Source organism: Dryobates pubescens, chromosome 9 (genome assembly GCF_014839835.1).
Source record: "Dryobates pubescens isolate bDryPub1 chromosome 9, bDryPub1.pri, whole genome shotgun sequence".
Taxonomy (NCBI): Eukaryota; Metazoa; Chordata; class Aves; order Piciformes; family Picidae; genus Dryobates; species Dryobates pubescens.
Window position 1 is genome coordinate 33,214,837 of NC_071620.1, and position 19,571 is coordinate 33,234,407.

At 42.5% G+C, this 19,571-nt stretch overlaps 2 protein-coding genes across 4 annotated transcripts in view; one reads left to right on the forward strand and one right to left on the reverse strand.

Moving 5' to 3' along the window:
• Positions 1–85: 85 nt before the first annotated feature.
• On the forward strand, positions 86–4,086 carry NOL7 (nucleolar protein 7). The gene is made up of 8 exons (XM_054164438.1): positions 86–267; positions 395–455; positions 543–601; positions 764–795; positions 1,840–1,927; positions 2,566–2,687; positions 2,773–2,850; positions 3,949–4,086. The coding sequence occupies exons 1-8, from the start codon at positions 125–127 to the stop codon at positions 4,020–4,022; spliced, it is 657 nt and encodes a 218-aa protein (XP_054020413.1). The 5' UTR covers positions 86–124; the 3' UTR covers positions 4,023–4,086.
• Positions 4,087–4,089: 3 nt separating this feature from the next.
• RANBP9 (RAN binding protein 9) overlaps positions 4,090–19,571 on the reverse strand; it is a 41,219-nt gene continuing 25,737 nt past the window's right edge. The window contains exons 5-14 of one of the 3 annotated variants that reach the window (XM_009906734.2): positions 19,275–19,297; positions 17,156–17,340; positions 15,986–16,098; positions 14,583–14,691; positions 12,982–13,172; positions 11,166–11,313; positions 9,366–9,487; positions 6,923–7,074; positions 6,114–6,225; positions 4,090–5,723 (exon numbers count right to left, since the gene is read on the reverse strand). In XM_009906734.2, coding sequence (XP_009905036.2) covers positions 5,593–5,723; positions 6,114–6,225; positions 6,923–7,074; positions 9,366–9,487; positions 11,166–11,313; positions 12,982–13,172; positions 14,583–14,691; positions 15,986–16,098; positions 17,156–17,340; positions 19,275–19,297 — 1,286 coding nt within the window. In that variant the 3' untranslated portion in view covers positions 4,090–5,592. Of the gene's footprint in view, positions 5,724–6,113; positions 6,226–6,523; positions 7,075–9,319; positions 9,488–11,165; positions 11,314–12,981; positions 13,173–14,582; positions 14,692–15,985; positions 16,099–17,155; positions 17,341–19,274; positions 19,298–19,571 lie in introns of those variants that run through there. The other 2 variants (XM_054164435.1, XM_054164436.1) reach the window with 2 other exon arrangements.

Here is a 19,571-nt window from a genome sequence, read left to right on the forward strand (position 1 = left end):
TGACGCACCGTGCTCGCGTCCTGGGCGGGGCCTCCCCAGAAGGGCGGGGACGGGATGCCCACGCGGACGGCGGGAGGCCGGGAGCGCTTCCGGGTGGGGGGGTCATGACGGCGGCGTGCGCAACATGGCGCGGCGGCAGGCAGCGGCGATCGCGAGGCTTATCTCCCCGGCCTCCTCGGAGGACGAGGCCCCGGAGGAAGTGGCCTTCGGAGTGGCGAAAGAGGCGGCCCAGATCGAACGGAAGCTCGTAGGGGAGGCGGCCAGGAGGTAGGGACACAGTCACCTCTCCCAAAACGGGCCCTCACACCCCCACCCCCTCGCCCCTCACACCGCTCCCTCGCCGCTTGCGCCCGGCCCGAGGCCGCGCTGACGGCGCCTCCTGCCCACCCCGCAGGCACCGGGAACTGCTGAAGGAGAAGCGACGGCGGCGCCAGGAGCTGTTCACGGAGCAGAAGGTAAGGGGCCCTTTCCCTACGCCACCATCTCATCCTCGAGCAGGCGAGCAGCGATCCCGCCTCGCTTAACCTCCCTGTGCCCTGCAGAAACGGAAGCTTCTCCCCGAGGTCGTCCTGCAGGAGCTGGCTGCTGCGCCGTCCACACGGTGAGGGGACGATCGGGGCGGGCGGGCGGTGTTGGGAGGTTCGGCGAGAGCTGTCCCCGACATTGGGAGGTCGGGGTGGAAACGGGAGCTTTCGCGGATTCTGTGTGAACAAAGGCAGTGCGACTTGGAAGAGTGACCTATCGCCTCTCCCTTACTCCACAGACCTGCTGCGCCGGCTGAGGCAGCTGACCGAGGTACGAACATGTTCTGCTGGCGCGGTGCTTCTTACTATAGCTCAGGGAGTCAGTTCGTGGGTGGAGCTGCAGCAGGGTAGTGCTTGGGGTCACTTAGACGGGCTGAAACTCGGACAGACCGTCTGCTGCTGAGGAACAGTACTTGAGGAGGAATCTGAAGTCATGTTTAATCCCATTTGTGAGCTTTGTGCAAAAGTTGTTTGCTGTATAATAGTTTCAGTTAAAATCGTCTGAGATGTTTGAGGAAATAGTGGGGAAGTGTGTTAATGGAAAAAGTACAGATTATGAGAGAGAGATATTAATATTTAGCATGTGTTGAAGTTACAAGGGCTATTTCTGGATCAAGTTGTTAATCACCTTGCTGCTTTACATACCATGCTGTGATTTAACTGCCTCTGTAAAAATCTAGTAACTTTTTTCAGATTCTGAACTAGAAAATCAAGAGTCTGGAGTATTTCTGACTGCTGTTTTCCAGCCCTCTTCAGCAGTACTTTAAAGTGCTTTATAAAACAAATATGTAGGTTGGATTTTTTTAAGCATTCTCTATCCATTCCTCACATAGCTACACAGCTGGGTGTTCCAACTGCTACTTTTGCTCCCTTTTGTTGTTTACAAAACCAAACAAACACCAACTGTTGATATCGACAAGAAATGAGCTCAGGATGGTGATTTGAATGCTCAGCTTCACTCCACATTTAACACAAGAATAAAGGTGAAGCTGGACTCCCATTTGTGCAGTACTTGCAGCTGTGGATGTCTGTCCTTTGATGAGTCCTGGCTTATGTGATGAATACCAAGAAAGGGGAGAACTAGCTGGTGGTACTTTCGATGGCATCCCTGAGGCATGTTACTTCCTCTCCCTCACACTCCTGTGGGGGCCACACTTTCTGGCTCTTAGTAGTCAGTTTGTGAGAAATGCCTGTTGGAGTTATCTAAAGATGTTTTACTTCTCATAACCTGATAGTTATTTCATTCCTGTTTCATGTACAGCTCTTCATTCATAATGTTGAATTGTTTTCTGTTTTTTAATTACATTTCCTTCAGCTAAACGCCGTGGAGGCAGAGCTGCAAAGCAGAGACAAGGCAAAGCCAAAAGGCAGGTGAAGAAAGACAAGCAAAGAAAGGGTACCAGGTATGCCGGAAGCAGGAGATCCACTGCTCCTGCCTGCTTGGGGAGGGGACGTGACACTGGCAGTCCTGTCACTGTGAGGCTGTGGTTGCTTCTGCATTTGGTGTTCTCTGTGCTCTTCCTCTCGTTGAAAGCATGTTTATGTGCTGCAAAGCACCTTTAGTATGGCTCAGATTCAGCATATTTGTAAAAAAATATATATATGCATATACATATAAAAGAACTCTGTCAGGTAATTGTTCTATCTTGCTCATATACAACTGCTCTGAGGCAACTGGATAGCCCTAAGTGCAGCAAGAGACATTCTGCTATGTGCTGCTACAGGTCTGGTGGTTGAGCACTAAATTCCTGCATTTCAGTCTTTAATTCTCTGTTTGTCACTGATGTCCTTACAGAGGGCTTGCATTCTGGTAGGACTAGTTTAGGACTCCCAGGGAATTATTTGGGGCATGCAGAGGCACATGGGGGCAAGCCGAGAGTCTTGTTCCACTTGCAGTGCTTTTAGTATGGCTGCAAAGTGAGGCTGAGCAGCAGAAACCAGCCCCTGTCACTGTTGTGCACGAGTAGCAAAGCACTGACTAGTGTCTGCTGGTCTGGGTTCTGCAGCCATGCTGCAGGGATTTGCATCTCTCTTTAACCAGGTCCATAGGCAACTATACAGCCGTGTGCTTAAAAGATCAAAGTCCAACAGGCCTCCACCAGCAGCTCGCCAAAGATTTTATAAACACTCAGCTCTATGGACCAGGCACCAACCGAGTCCAGGGTAAGCAGTTTTCCTGAGCTGGGGCTGCATCTAGATTTGTCTGTGTTAAACTTGGTAATGAATCAATACTCCTCTCCCATTTCAGCAAATGAGTTTTTTTCCCTGGAAAACAAGAAGAACCCAGTTAAGAAAGCTGCAGTTCAGTTTGTGGATAAATCTTGGGGTGAGTAGTGACAGTAAAAGCAGGCACTGCTTTATGCAGATGAGCTTTCCAGTACACTTCTTAAAAAGCAAAGTGTTCCGTGGTCAAGGGCTGTGTCTTGCTGTCACCGAACAGAAAAAAAGTGTAGGACTGTGTCATAGGCTGAGTTTTAATCTGCTGCAACTCATACCATCCTTCCTCGTGCCAGCTTCAACAGGAAAGGGCTGGCTGGAGCAAAGTATTATGGGGCTTGAAGTTCAGATTGTAACATGAGAGGTGTCTGTTCTGGTTGTGGCTTTTGGGTTCTAGGTTTTCAGATGCTGGCTCTTTTCTGTTACAGTGGTAGCCAGATGAGGAGGGCTTGGGGAGTAGCTCCTGGCTTGGGTTTTTAGCTTGCTGCTGCTTTCTGCTCTGCTTTTTCTGCAAATAGGCTAAGGTAACTGTGCAGTCTACCATTTATATGGATTTCTGGAGATCTTTCTGCGTGTTACTTTCCATCACTTCACTTCTGTGTTGTAGGGAAAAGGCTGGGTTAGACTAGCAGGGACTGCAGTGAGTGTAGTGAGTGTGCCACTGGGGAGGAGGTTGAGACAGAACTGGAAAAAATTGCCTCACTTTTGGTACATTAAGTAACTGCATGTGGGCCTAGGGCCATGTGTGCTTGTTTGAGATAAACAGTGTCAGGCTACGGTCTCTGAGCTGGTGGAAGTCTTTTCAGGTATATGTAAAACTTAAAGCCAGGATGTCAGCATTGCAGAGCATGTACCAAGTTCTCCTCCTAAAAATTGGCATTGTGGGAAGGCATAGGGACAGCCTCATCTACACACACTGGTTACAGCCACCTACCGCCTCGCAAGTCACACTAGCACAGGCTGAGGCTCAGTAATACCAGGGGTGAGTGACAGGTCCTTAGTAGGCAGCGTCTGCTTTCCAGTAGTGGGTAAGCAAAGAAAGTGCAACCCCTGGCCAAGGGGAGCCCCTGTCTTACATAAAAATATGGCAGGAAGTTTATCAGCTCTGCAGTCAGTTCTTCTGAAACACAGTGATCAGGCAATGGATGGCTGCTTCTCCAATAGATGGGCTAAGAAAATGGTTACAGCTTTGCCTTTTTTTTTTCAGGGCAAGAAATAAAGCAGAGAGCAACGAGATTTAAAAAACAGTGGCTCTCAACACAGTTTAATAAGCGCACATGAAGACAGCCTTTACAGAAGGTACTGCTAAGGACTCTTACTGAAAGTCTCTCAGTGCAAAGGTGGTGGTTTTTTTCTACTACTTCATTATCACTCTGCTTTCAGCTCCAGCCAACAGGAGGCACTAATTTCCACAAAGCTGCATCCAAACTGGCTTCCCTGTTCTCTTCCCTCCCTCAAGGAACAACTGGGGTAGGGGAGTGACTTGTGTGTCTTTAATACTGACTTAGAACAGCTGGAGCTGGTGTTAGGACCATGCTTGTAGAGCTGCCTCCATGAGGCAACGTAACTTTGCAGAGAATAAACATTGTATTGACTCTTCTGGATACTGCATTTCTTAAAACAATCACTCCTGTGTTTTCAGTTATTTGCACCTCTAAGGCTGTATTCTAATACCAAAACAATTAAGACAGCCCACACAGCAGGACCCTTCTGTCTAGCTTGATGATTACTTCCAAGAAATAAATAAGGCTTCCCCCCCGCCACCTATAGGGAGTGCTGACTAAGCTCCCCTCAGAAACTTGATTCTGCTGTGATAGACCTGCAGTAAGCACTGAGCTGCTGCCAGCTCAAGTCCTGCTGTGCTCTGATATAGGAAAGTGGCATCCCCAGTTCAACCAGCAAGGTGTTCTGGCTCAGGGGTTTACCCGAGAACTGCTGTTCCAGGACAGAACTCTGGGACCAAGGCACCGTAGCATACAAGTCCATGCTACCATGTATGTAGAAGTAAGTTTTTAATGGCTGGTTAATTATGATATCACTACATTTTATTGCAATATAGTACTATTTAAGCACTTTTAAAAATGCAAGGTGTACAAAGATTAAATTAAGACTGTAAATTGACTAAATATTTGGTTTTTATATAAATAGGTCATAACCACACTGTGTTGACATGTAATACTGTTATAATACAACAGTTAAACTGGTGAGTCTACACAACAGAAGCTGTCTTGTAGTTAAACAAGGAAACAAAGTTGAAAAGACCATGTTAAAACAAACAAACAAAAAAAACCCCTACTAAGATCAACAGCTTGGGATTGTAAGTAGCAACAAACATATTCACTCAGCTCCTGAGTAATTCAAGTTTTACAGTACACATTAAAAAATATTGTTTCTTCCCATCAACACTATATATCCAAACCATCAGGTGTTTATGCATTTTGCAAATTACACTGACTGAACTATGTAACAATGGGGGTGGAGGTTGGCAAGTCATCCTGCTTGGTGTTCACCCACCTGCTGATCCATCCGTGTTCTCTTCCATCCCACCACAAGGCAGCAGGACTTTTGGTCTGTTTTGAACAATCTTTTCAAGGATTGGTACTTATCAATTTGAATGTCTGACATTATCAGTGATACTCTCCGCTCTTAGTTGTCTAAGAGGTTTAAAGATGGAAATTTTCTCCTAACACTAAGTTAGAAATCATTTGCATCATGCTGTAAACTAGGAAGCAACATAAAGCAACAGACTTGTCCTTAGTACATAATGAAAAATCCAAATTCCAGTCAGCAGAGCTGGTCTACTCTCCATGTTGAATATGCCACAACACCTTTCAGAGCTCCAAATGCATAGCTAGTGTAGGTAGTCTTCCACCGTGGCAAATGCACAGGATCCAATTCCTGATCGAGCCATCAATCCTAGACACTGTGATGCCTGTCCCATGGCTAGGGCAAGTGGCGGTTGCTTTGGCAGGTTGTGAGTCTCTGAAAGAGAAGCCAGTGGCATTTAAAAGACCCAATTGTACAGTAGCACACTGAAAACTTCACATTTTAACCTTGCTTGTATCAGTCATTTCCACATTCTGGGTTTACTTGCCAAGTTTGCTCTGACAGGCAGACAGGGCAGGACCAAAGTGACATTTTCAAAGGCCCAGCACAGCATCATTACTGAACAGCCCCACAGCAACAGAGGATGACCTTTGTTATTCCAACATCCCCCCAAAACTGACCCTCTAACGTGGTGTACCACACCCTTCCTATGCTTTGTTACTCGGCACAGCCAGTGGTGTGTGCTGAGCAACAGTGCTGCCCCTGTGGAAGGGAAGGGACTCCCACATGCATCCCATTGGAGAAGGGCCAGGAAATCTCACCCACCGAGGATTGCACTGTTCAGTACAGAGCACACAGGTTCTCTTTGTATCGGGTCCAGCTGGTTCCCAACAGGGCTGCTCCAGGGATCCGAATATGCAAGTAAACTGAATGCATCCTGTGGGAAGATGAAGTTTACTGCATCGCACAGCTGTATTCTGCTAGTGAAAATAAGGACAGTTTCCTTCACCAGTTTTGATGCACAACCAAAAAAGGTGACTGGACACACACTGTCCTTGGGATGATCCTTACTTGATGAAGGACACAGCTTCCTTCACCACTACAGAAGGATACATAGAAATGGTAGCAGGACTTTGTTCCTTTTTGAGCATACAGTGTTTTTCCCAACAGAGACAGAACAGTGAGGGGGGGAGGCAGAGAAAACAGACTGAAAATTGCACCAAGTCGGTCTTCGTCAGTGAAATTATTTTACAGAGCAGTCTCAAATCAAGGTAAACGAATTAGCACCCCTGAGTACTAAAGAGAACACTTTAGGCATCTCTCTCAGTTCCCTTCCTTGCAGTTCAGTTGTCATTACTGCTGAAAATGGCACTTGGATTCAAGAGGCCAAACTACATGGTCAGAAATGAGAGAGAGGGAGGTGCTAAATTTGTCTCTGGTTTCAGTATGGAATTATTTTCCCTGTGGCTGTGCTACACAGACCAGACAGGAGACTGCTATACCACAGCTGACCAGAATATTGCTCTCGGTAAAGAGCTGCAGACATTAAAGCACAGCAGTATTGCCATGCTGTGGACATTTTTTCTGGGCAGCAGGTTTTTTGCCTTGACACCACGTTTCAAGATTACACATACCTTGAGCATTTTCTTATTTGCTGTGTTTTTGCCACATTCTCTTCTTAGCTGCTCGCTCATTGCTTGCAATTCTCTTCCAAAATGGATCATTCTTTCGATAGCGGCTTGGCTGCCACCACATAGCTGACGTCTTAACTGACTTGAATCTACTTCTGCAAAAATGACATCGTCATCATCACCACCAACAGAGCTGCCAGTCACAAGCTAGAGATCTAGAGCAGCTGCACTGATTGCACCCAAATGATGTCTGCCTTCTCGGAGAGAAAGCACATTGGACCAGCGACACCTTGGCGTAACACACTGCTACCCCAAGTGCTGCTGAACTGCTCCTTTATAAACACAAAGAAACTTGGTTAACTAACAGCAAAGAGTGTCTGCATGGGCTGTTTGCTTTGCAATGGATCATTTTAACTAGATTATAAACCAAAATTTACCTTAGAATTCTATGGGAGCTGAAAATTTAAAGCCCACGCAGCTCTACCTTTTTAGTTCTTTGGCACTGCGCTTCTGAAGATATGCCAAATCCAGAGCTAATAGAGGGCAAAAAAAAATCCTGAACTTCCCAACCAGCCACAAGATGATATTGCTACAAAGATGATCATTTAGATTGCTCATACTCCTTGTAGGAGTATTGGATTGGTAATTTGGACATTCCAGGGCTTTCTTCACAATCAAGCAGAACACTACAATGGATTTATTTAGCGTTTGCTACAATATCCCTCAGTCCTAGTGATTTTAAAAGATACTAAAGTTTATGAATAGTACATCAACCCTTGACTTCTCTGAAAGTTCTGCCTTTTTAACAACTAAAGCTACCTGTCAAGAGAAGCATTTATCTCTTCCTTTTTTCACCAATGCAATCAAGTTTTTAATCAGAGCTGCGTTGTACACTTGAATTACCAAACCCTCTTCTTTCTGATTTTAACACTGCTATCTAGTGATGGATTTGGGCCACAATTATAAACAAGGAAGTGTAAGTGGCCACTTTTTTTGTTTTCTTAGATGCCAGCGTATCACCTGTGGAAAAAAAAAGTCTTCTTACTTAACATTATGTATCCAGTACTAAGGAGAATAAATATTTCAAAGACAACAAAAACCAAACACAACACCAAATCCCCCAAACTCGAACTGTGGGGAGTAAGCAATGTAGGTTGTAGACCCAGATCTCTTTTTCACAAAGGTGAAGCACCCACAAGTCTTCAAGCAGCAGTGTTTGCTGCTAGCTGCAGCCCAAGCTAGAACATCACTTTGCAAAGGCATGAAAAAACAAGCAGCTCTGCGCCCTGCGCAGCTGCTTCGTGTCCGTCACAGCAAGCCTCTGTGGGAAGGGCTGCAAGAGCAAAGACCTGTTTTGTTGTTTTGTTTTTCTGTCACAGAGATGAGGCCTTGTTTTTATCCAGCTCCAGAGCCTAACACAGGGAAAACAGCCTGGCAAAGCGAATCTCCCCTCTCCAGGGCTGTAACAGAATTGTATTTGCTTTTCAGCAGTCACCTAGTGCTTACCAGCAAAGCTGCACAAATCTGCAGCCCCACACGCCCTCGGAGACTGGGAAGTGTTCACAGCTATCTGTAAACACTGCTGTGCTCGGTGATGCCCTGATTTTCACATCTCATTTAAATTACCTAGTCATTGATGTCTGGTTAAATAATTGTTTCTGCAGCTGCAGAAATGGCTGGACTGGATTCCTCTACTTCATCAGCCGGCCAGCAGCAACAATCATTGTCTAAGCTCCGGGCTGCACACACTGCAGTGATTTCCCTGCCCCTTGAGTGGCCAGGGGCAGTCAGCACCCTAACTGTCAAGAGTAAACGGGGTATTTCTTTCCTGTGGTGTGCTGGCAACCTGAAGGTACATAAATGCATATCTGTCACTAATGTCAACAGGTATGATCAAGTATAAAGCAGGTAAATAAAAAGGGTTTTTTAGACCACACCTATGTAATATGTGTGTGGGGGGGTTGGTTTTGGGTTTTTTTCTGGGGGGAGGGGAAGGGAAAGTGGTTTTACTTGTCAGTTCCCACATAGAGCTCTTAAGCACTTAATATTGGCACTTTGCATTCTTCAGTTTCAATAGTTTGGAATTTCCCCTCTTACTGTTGAGTGCAAACATATCATGAGTGGTAAAAGGACTGGGGGGAGAGGGAGAAGCCAACCCTAATGCAAGTGTGCTCACAATGGATGGGGTCTTTCCTCTCCAAGGTACCTCCTTAGAAGTTGATGCTAGTTTCAATGTCCATGAGTTAGCAATTTCCCCTCTTCTCACACTGCCATTGGAGCACTTAAATCAGCGGTTAAACAAATGTACAGCTAAGAACAGCAAAACAAACACTCACAATTAACATTGGAGCTAATATCCCTAATTACCAAGTTGGGAAGCATTGCAAGTAAAAACATAACCTTGTTGCCATCACTTAATAAAAATGTAAGAAATATCACTGCAGACCCATTTCTGTGTCACATTCTTCCATTTCGTGATCATGTTTAGAACTACCATTTAGGAAGCCATTGGATGAAGTCTCAGCAACCCCATTGGAGTAGTGATCTGTTTCCATGTCTACATCATTGCTGAAAAGAGAGTAATAGAAGTTTTACTCACACTTAAGTTCTTAGAGTTATCTTCACCACTTCAGCACAGTACTCCCCCCCCCATCTTGGCTAATGAAAAGCTGCTTTTAAATATTACAAAGGTAGGCCACAGTTCTTCCTGTAACTGATGATACCAGAGCCCCAGGGAAATTTTAAGGCTCCCTCAACTAACATTAACATTTAGTAAAATAACACTTAGAGATGCCAAAATATTACAGTTCACTCTTACTCAGGAGTTAAGTATTGTAATACTTTCTAAACACACACTCCAAGAACTTACAAAGTTTTAACTTTCATTATCTGTACACATACAGAACCAAAGAAAATCCACTTAGAAAATACACTACTCCCACTTTGAAAACAACGTCATTTAACACTGTTAATGTACAGTCTGCTTTGAGAGTATCATATTTAGGTAAACAATTCTTTCCAAAAAGCCTTGATCTCTCATTTACTCTCTGGAATTACAGAGTGAAAAACAAAGAAGAAAAACCCAAAGCAAATACTGAGTAAAGCAAGACAAAGAGATGCTCAGAGGCCAACTCGGAGCATCACACACCTCCTCACCACACTTTGCTTGCGGCAGGTCACAGAAGCACCTTCAGAAAATACCAGTATGGCTTTGGGGACTGAGCTCCACTGACAGTTACATCCTAGCCTGTTCTATTTTGTCATGGAGAATGACAACCTAAAACCTCTCTCAAGACCAAAAAGATTAAATTTAAAGTTTAGTATCTTGCTTCTAAGCAACCAAAACTATTCAGCTTCCTTTGAGGAAGGAACCCAAAAGGCCTCTCTGCCTGGGCAACACTGCAGCCAAGGAACTGTCTTCCTCCTGTGAAAAATCTCCAAGTTGCTTGGACACTGCTAGGCTTTTTGGCAGAGACAACACTTAACACAAACACGAACCATTAAGCTGTGACTCTTACTTCTCCCCCACCCCCAACCATCACTATGCAACCAAAATATCTTTTATTACCACCACCATGTCATTGGTGGTTTTGGAAACCCATCTTGGACAATGCAGCTGAAAAGTGTTGTATTTCACCTCAAATTAGGTTCTGCTGCATCTGTGCAACCCAGAGCTTAGTATTTACTGGTTCTGAATAACCACATTAACCCTGGTCAATACATCTTTTTTGGTTCTCTGAAGGGAGTGTGTTTACGCAAGTGACAGTGATCGCAGTAGGCAAACAATTCTTGTGTGCAGTGGGAGGGAGTCCACACTTAGTGTGTGGACATTTCCACTGCATTTATACATTTCCACTGCATTTACTTTGCAGGCACTGCTGTAAATGGGGAATTATTCAGATACTTTTCATCACCTACATACAATGTGCTTAAATCAATGTCAGTGCCAGAGAAATAGTTCATCTTCACTATACAACTTCAAAACTGACCATAAATAGCCGTAAGCCAAGTAATTTATTTTTATCCATTACATTCCTGTCATCAAACAGCAGAAAAGAGTCTGTTGAACCTGACAAGTTAAAACCAAAGCACAAGAGAGTGATCGCAAGCTGTTGACCCCTCACACTAAATGTTTGAGCTGTCCTTGAAACAAGTCACATCAAACCCCACTGAAAGCTCTTCGCAATACAAGCACATGAACAACACAAGCTTTAATGCAAGTTAAAAGCATCTGAAGTTTATTCACCTGGAATAGCTGTTAACCTGCTGTGATCTTGATACATTTATGTTGTTGAGCTCTGGTACATTCAAGCTGGTGGTCGAGTGTTTATTGTGACAGTAAGATTGATGTGCTTTGTTTGATATTACTCCATTACTGCAACTACTTTCAAACCCTGAAAAGAAGTTGTAATAATTATAATAATCTACAAACTTAAGTACTGATTGATAGAAGTGAAGTGAAGTATCACTTAATTGTTCCTAGTCAGTAAAATTACATTTGCCAAATAAACCCAAACCCTTGGCCTCTGTGTTTCATGTATTTAAACCTCTAAGGCCTCTGCAATGCAGAAGCTAAATGTTACTTAACAAGTACGAACACAATAGATGAGAAGAGTTTTCAGTTTGACACCAGTAGAACAGAAAACTGTATGAAGTTAGGATCATTTTTTAGAACTGATACCTTGTTTCTGAAACCTTTTTCTAGGCCACTGTAATCATTCTGAATGGAAGCACCCGTGCATCTTACTAATTTTTAATCGTAATTCTCTTGATAAAGGAATTCAGTGCTGAAAATACTTTACACGTTGCTACACTTAAATACAAGCTCCCTCCTTCCCCATACAATTACTTTAATTGTTAATACTATGCTTTGCTAAATAAAATTACACCATGCTGTGAAATGATGATGTCTGGCTGCAATCTCTTCTGGCCATTCTGAAACGTAATCAAGAAACTACTGTTTGAAGCCAATTTAATTGCCGGTTCTACCAAGCCCAAAAGCAGGAGCTCTTTACCATCTTCCAATACAGAAACAGGTCACAGGAAGGGCTTATTATAAACAAGACAGTAGCTGCCATTCAGGAAATCCCAAACCCCAATTCTAGTAACACATTCATCATCTTGCTTACAGAGTGGTGCCTCTGTTTTCAGGATTAGGAAGCTAGAGGTACTTTCTGCAATACACCCCAATAACCACCTGCAGAGCAAACAAAATCTGAGTCGACCTCCACTCACACACAATAGCAGCCTCGACTCAGAGGGAAGAAAAGCAAAGCTGCTGCCTTTCCAAGGGCAGCAGGTATTCCAGTAGCCAGGCTACACTGGCTTCCTACTCAAACCCACGAGAGAGAGGAAAAAAAAAAGGGCAAGTCCACAACCAGCTCCAGGTTGGATTTAAGAATGAAACAGAAGTGAAAGTCAATGGCTTCTGCTACCTTAAGAGTCTCAAGTTCAAAGATGACACACTCGCATATCATTTTAACATGCCCGAATTCTCTGCAGGGGTGCTTTGGGAGGCACAGGGATCTCCCCACAGACACAGGGCAGCTTCCCAGTGAATCTTCAGCACGATGTAGATTCTCTCAGAATTGTTTCAACTCTGCAGACTGCAATTTGTCTGCCAGCAGAAGGCCTTTCCCCTTATAGTCCGTCACTTTGCTTCTGGCATTTCCTACACAAAAGCAGCCATTCCTACTAGTCCATAAACACCATAGGAAATGGATCATATACTCCACTTACTGGATTTAAACCAGCTTGCCCAAGCCATAAATTATCATTCAAGTGACAAAAAAAAATGTGTCAGAACCTTCCATCTCCTGGAAACACAGAGTTCTTAGAAGTCAGTAGCAATTTACTTTGCAAACACTTAGTAAAACCAAGAGTACATGTGAAAAAGTTCACATTCTATTTCCCCAGAGACTGAGACACTTCAGTACAAAGCATTGCGTGTTAACTCTGAACTAAAACACATCATCATTTTGTGTTTTTGAGTTTCTCCTGATTGTATTGATAAAACAAAAGAGAAGAATCTCCCATGTTGTATATCCTCCACATGAACTTACCAGGAAAGTGTGTGCTGCTCCCTTTGCCCGTTGCCAAATTGTGAATATTCATTCCATGGCTGGGACTCATGCTAGGACTACTGAATGACCGAGGGCTAACAGGGTAACTATCTTGCGATTTTGGACTGTGGCCTCCCAAACACCGCACTTCACTGTCTGTACCATTCACCATCTCTATGAACTGGCGCACCCTAAACGGAAGGCAAAAACAGTTAAGCTGATGAAACGCGTTGCACATCTCAATTCACCAATGACATCAATGATTTCATTTGAGTGTTAAATATACAAAAAGGTCTGACTCAGCAAGAATGCTGGATGTCAGTAAACCGATCGTCAACGAATTGTGGAGTATTCAGCTAAAAATACACCATCACTTGTGAGGGAGGAACAGGAATATTATCCTTTGAGCACAGACTTTGTCGGGAAGTCCTCAAGGTTAGAGAGCTAAACTCTGTTTTCTTTGTTTAACTGTTTTGCTTTATTGGCAGGGGCAAGGTTATTTCTTGAGAAGGGTATGTTGCTAGACTGTCATGTCTGTCATTTCTCTCAAAGTAAATGAGAACACAGTCTGACTGTCTGGAACAGTAAGCATTAAACAGTAACTCTGAACATTAAACATTTGCACTAGAAAACAGTTTGAAAAGCGAGCTCACATACAAACCTTCCCTTTAGAGGCTGTTGCTCTTCAGTTTTATTTTAGATAAGGAGGTTTTACTATGGACTTTAAGGAAGCTCAGAACTACTGCTTTTTGTTTTAGGCTTGGATAGCCTCAACAGAACAGGCAAAATTTAGACAGACAGATTGAGAAAAGGATAATAAACACAGCTGACATTATCAAGTGAAGTCTTTCATCAAAACCTTCACATTTTGTGAATTCTGTGATGCCTGCAGCGCTACCATGTGAATTCTGTTCAGCACTTGAGCGTGACAGACTTCAAACACATTCCAAGTTACTTAACATAAAAACTGAAGTGCTTTGTTCTTACAGGAGATAGCAGATTTTTTTCTTTTTCCACATTCAAGCACTACGTGATATGAAATTCAGGAGTGTCAGTCCAGCTGGCAAGTAAGAATGCCAGAGTGAAGGTGACTATTGTGTGCCTGGGAAGCCAAGAGAACTCTGTGGGATTATGAAATTTCCACAGTATTAGCCAGAGGTTTCTACTTAAGTGACATGGAGTGAGACCACTCATTTAAACTGGTCTTTAAATCACCCATTTAGAGGAACAAGCCAACTCATGCCAGCAGAACTCTTAACCTTCTTGAATATGGTACTGTATCAGTTTACATTTTAAGTTTCACTTGACACCCAAACTGATAAAAATGGACTAAAGAAAAAAAAATATCACACAACTTAATTCTAGAGAACAAGTCTACAGTGAGATGTGAATTATGCTGCAAAACAGGACCCTTGATGACAAAACCTAGTTAAACATGTAGCAAATAATATAGAACAAAGAAACTGAACTATACACATTTTCTCAAAAATGGCTGCTTAACTTTGCTTAAATTTCTGTGAAAGCTTTAAATGAGTAACTGTCTCGTCTCAGAAGGTACTGTGCCATCTATAAACACACATCTGTATAATTTGAAGACTCACTTTAATGCAAATAAGAGATTAGGATTTCTTTCTAGTAAACTTGGATACAACTGTTGTGTTGTTTCAATGGCTTCTCCCATTCTTCCTGCTAAAACCAATTTCTGAATTCCTGTTCACCAAAAAACAAATAAGAGATTAGGATTTTTCTCTAGTAAACTCGGATACAGCTGTAATGTTGTATCAATGGGTTCTCCATTCATCCTGCCATACCAGTTTCTGAATTTCTGTTCACCAAAACCGACATCAGTTAAACGGACAGCTTACAAATCAATACATGTACATCAACCATTAAAAGACACTGCAACCATCAATCAACAAGGTTTGCCTCTCTTAGGAAGAAATAAACAGCATAAAGAAACATCATGCTTCCTTAAAATGTTTGATAGGAGTGGTTAAGGACTGCACTCCCCTTACACAGGTCTAAAATAAGTACTCAGTATTTCTGTTTGTTGCCAGCATACAACTGCTTTGTACTCAGACTGCGCAGTAAGATTGCTGACACTCTTCTGCAAGTTATTTCTCATTTACAAACAAGCCCATTCCAAACTACTGTCACCCAACAGCATCCAAATCACATCCCACTCCCATAGGGTCAGTCTTGATGAAAATCAAAACTTGCTCTCTCTCACCTATGACACAGAATCCCAAGTCAGGGTGCAGTTGACTAAACCTTTCCACAACACTCCCTGCTTTAGTTGATGCTTCTGTTATTGTAACCCGGCACAGGTTGCAAACAGCCTTACAACTCTATCCACCAACAGAGAAATTGCTCCCAATGAAAAACAGCCCAAGGAAGGGGTTATTTTTCAACCAGAGCAGTTTCTCCATGTGGTGTGCCATGCAGTCACACAAGCATTTGTGTGGGGATTTAAATGGACAGAGATATAAATGAACACGGAAGGCACTGTTTAATTAGGCTGCCAACAGCACTGCCACAGTAAGTTAGAAGTGAACTGCTGTAAGATCTCATCCTCTCTTCCACTCACAGCTGTAAGCAGGAAAACTCAAATTTGATTTGAGTTAAAAAGCCGTCTCTGAAGTCTAACCCTCTTCAGTTAAAAAGTCTAAATGTTTGTCAAGAACAAGCTTTATATTCCTGTTTGTGACTGACCATTAGCTCTCACAAACACTTGTTTCCAGGCATTACACCCATTTGTTTAAAACAGACCACAATTTTCCATTCAAGAGAGACAACAGCTAATTTACCACATCCTGCTACATCAAGTCTCAATGTGTTAGTGCAGAAGTTCATCTTAACCAGCTGTTCATACATGTTTAGCTTTTACGTGGCAGCAAAGGACTGTACTATAGAGCAGAGCTGAAAGGGAATTCTATGATGATGCTTAACAGGCAATATTTAAGAGGGGGGAAGGAAAAGAATGCACCGTGCTTTCCAGCCTTACTTTGTCTATTTTTAATGGAAGCTAGCTCTTCTAGCACAGTCTGGTCTGTAGATCTGGCGAATGCCTCTGCTGTTGCACAGTATCCATGGTGAACTAAGTAAGATGATACCATTCTAAAAATAAACAAAAAGAAAACCCAGAGACACTGGTTAAAAACAGGTAAAAAAAACCACCCCAACAACTTCATTATAAAAACTCTTCTCGAAAAGTGACTGAAATACGGAACTGTACTTGAAATTCAGAAGTTTCTGTTCAAGTCACACAAAAGTAATTCAGTTTAAACCCAGCATCTTCTTCAAAACACTGTACAGTAAAGCAACTTAAAAACATTTAAGATCAGTGCATTGTTTTATTAGGAGGAATTTTAATTGAAATGATTTATCACCCAAAGGTAGGCTCAATTAAAGTACTACCTGCTAATGAAGTTTCTTTTTTTTCCCCTCATTACACACACTGAAGTGAAATTTCTGCACACAATGTTGCTTTGCTTTCATTGAAGAAATAAAATGCAAAGCCACAACAATTTTTCCTAGTCAGGCACCAATAAGCCACCTCTTGACCTCATGTGGTAAAGGCTGAGAATGCAAAGGGAAGCTTCCAGAGCCCCAAGTATTAACACTACTGATTACAACCACAGCAATTTATCTGCCCCATCCACATTAGGCAGGTCAAATCTGAATGAAAGGCTTACAGGCATCATTACAAACTCCTAACTCATGGAATCATCAAATGGTTTGGGTTGGAAAGAGACCTTAAAGATCATCTAATTCCACTCCCCACGCAGGGAGGAACAGACAGGGACACCTATACAAGACCAGGTTGCTCACAGCCCCATCCAACCTGGCTCCAAACACTTTCAGGGTTGGAGCCTCCACAACTCAGGGAAACTTGTTCCAGTGCCTCACCACCCTCATGTCCTCCTAATGTCTAACCTAAATACAGCTTCTTCCAGTTTGAATCCAAATTAGTAATGATGTAGCTAACTCTTCCCCAAACAACGATTCATGCTCAATTTTATCCATATTTACCAAACCTCTTAACAAAACTCTTTGTTCTAGATTTGATACTACCTGCTATTTTTGGCACAATAGGCACAATGTTTTACAGACCTCTGAAATCATGCAATCATTAACCTTTTTCTTTTCAAATGAAGAACAGTCAAAGTCTTACTTCTGAATCATTGTTTGCCACTCTCCTTCCCGATCTCCTATGGGAAATCTGTCAATCTGTGCTTGAATTTTGGTTCTCCATTCTCGCATATAGTCTTCAATATCAAACACAAATGGGTGTTGTCCAAAATTAGCATCCACCACCTCTCCTGGTGTTTGAAGCCCTACTGTAGGGTACAAGTTTGGCTGCAAGAAATTTTTTTCATTAGTTTATTCCTCTTCTTCTAAATTCCCTGCTTTTCCTTCTCTGTAATATCCCCACTTCTACTAGCAGTGTGAAGAAGCTAACATGTCTGGATCATCTGTCCAGCAGTTAAAACAGCTTCTACCAAGCAAGCAGTACAAGGAGTGAGTCATTTCATTCCCAGTGGTCACAGCTTTCATTTTAAAAGATGAATTCCTCACTGATCATTCCTTTTCAACTCAGAAAGTGAACTTTTTAAGCGGTGCTGAAGTTTACAACTTTTGCTTGCAGTCGTACACAGTATTACATACCACATTTTTTAAATGATTTTTTTTTAATGACCAAGATTAAAGTTTCTCTTTAAAAAAAAAAAAAAAAGAAAAATTAAGCTTACAGAGTGGGCTATTCTCCTCTTTTGGGGTGAGATACTTAAAACATCACTAAATTTCAGTGGCAAGAACTGACAGGATAGAGAACTCAGTAGCCTCAAAGTCCAAGTGTGGCACCTAAAAAGAACTGTAACAGTACACTGAAGTTCTTCTGAATTCTTGGATTTGTATCTAGAAAAAGACTTTAAAGCCTTTATTGTTGTCTTCATTTTATTTTCTGCTTAGAGATTAGGTTTCCATGCAAATCTGAACTATGTCAAATATGAGAAAAGTAAAACCTGCCTGTTTGGGATTAAACTACCTCCCTCAAATGCAACTAGCACCTCAGCAATGGCAATGCACTCAGTTGGGGTTTGGAGTGGGTAATGTTATGTTCCTGTTTTATTCTTTTCAGATATACCAACATCACATTTACACTGCAGACAATGGTGGTATGTTGTAATGGTATGCAACCTACAGAACTATATGCTAAACAAACTAAAGCTATCAGTAAGAAGTTCTCACCACGCAGGGCAGCAGGAATAGTGGGCCCAGGGAAACTGAAGGACAACACTGCGGCTGTCAAAACCATGCCCAGGTTGATCCTCCCCCACCACCCCTTTCTTTTTTTTGTTTTAATGAAAATTGTTCACAGCATTACCTAGATTAATCAACAAACCACAAATCTCAAATCTTTTAATGAGATGAAAACAAACATTTCTAATGAGGAGGGGTTCGGCTTCAAACCGGCGCTGGTACAGAGTACTAGCGAGGAGCCCTGCTGGCACTGTCCAGGACAGTGACAGTGGCTTCCTGCACAAAGCACCAAACTCTGTAGTGGGGCTGATAGGTGCCCTGAGTTATTGACTTGATTTTTCTTTAGTATCTGTCCTTGCTTCTTAAGGTCACAGCAAATGGAGTAGCTGGCCAGATGGAAGGGCATCACCCTAACCAGATTAAATCAGAAATTAAGTGGATGAGAAAAAAAACCAACGACAAAAGTAGCTCCAGCACCATGCCTGTAGCAATGGGAACACAATTGTAAGGATTTTAAGGGAAGCAAAATTTAATTGAGTGAAAAGTTAGAAGACTTCAGGTATCTGCAGCTTTCTTTACAAAAGATTTGGTATGTTTGATCCTATAGAATGAGCAGGCATAAAAATCAGGCATTAAGCACAAGTTTAGAGTGACTATGTCTTAAGTAGCCAGCACTGCTGCATATGACAGACAGCTGTAAGGACACACACCATGTTGGTGTTTAATATAGCTTTGACTTTGTATGTAAATCCTGCATGTGTCAAACTACCTATTAAAGACTAAATGCATTACTTCCTGCTAAACTTCCACTAGAACTGCCTGTAGAAAACCTGAAGAAGAAAGCCCCTGTGTGAAAACCAAATGCTTTAACACACACATCACCAGTGAAATAATGAGAAGGAATATTTGATATTAAATTGCTGAAGAAGATTATTGTTGTATTTCCAAGAAGCATAAGGTAAATGCAAGTTAGATCTGAACCATCTGTTTATAATACACAGGAAAGGTGTTTGAAAATACACTTCTCTTACCGGTAAATCTGTGAAAGCGATGCCTGTAATGAAGAGAAAATTAAGATTAATTTCCATACGGCTGGATTCTAGTCTCATTTTCTTAAGGGTGTCATTACATGTCCAGGAAGCTCAGAAATAAGGACTTAAGCCATCTCAGAAATGAGGAGTTAAGTATGGTGACATCCATGATGCTCAGGCACAACTGATGTGCTTGAATAACAAAGGACAATACATGGCAAGCAAACAAAAAGAACCCAACCCAACCAACCAACCAATCATTCACAAGTACTCAATTTGCCCTCAATTTTCCAAAAC

Excerpts from the sequence above, each read along its gene's own strand:
- NOL7 (XM_054164438.1), top strand. The coding sequence starts at position 125 with ATGGCGCGGCGGCAGGCAGCGGCGATCGCGAGGCTTATCTCCCCGGCC. Across the intron at positions 456-542 it reads AGCTGTTCACGGAGCAGAAG|AAACGGAAGCTTCTCCCCGA; the intron begins GTAAGGGGCCCT and ends TGTGCCCTGCAG. Across the intron at positions 602-763 it reads GCTGCTGCGCCGTCCACACG|ACCTGCTGCGCCGGCTGAGG; the intron begins GTGAGGGGACGA and ends CTTACTCCACAG.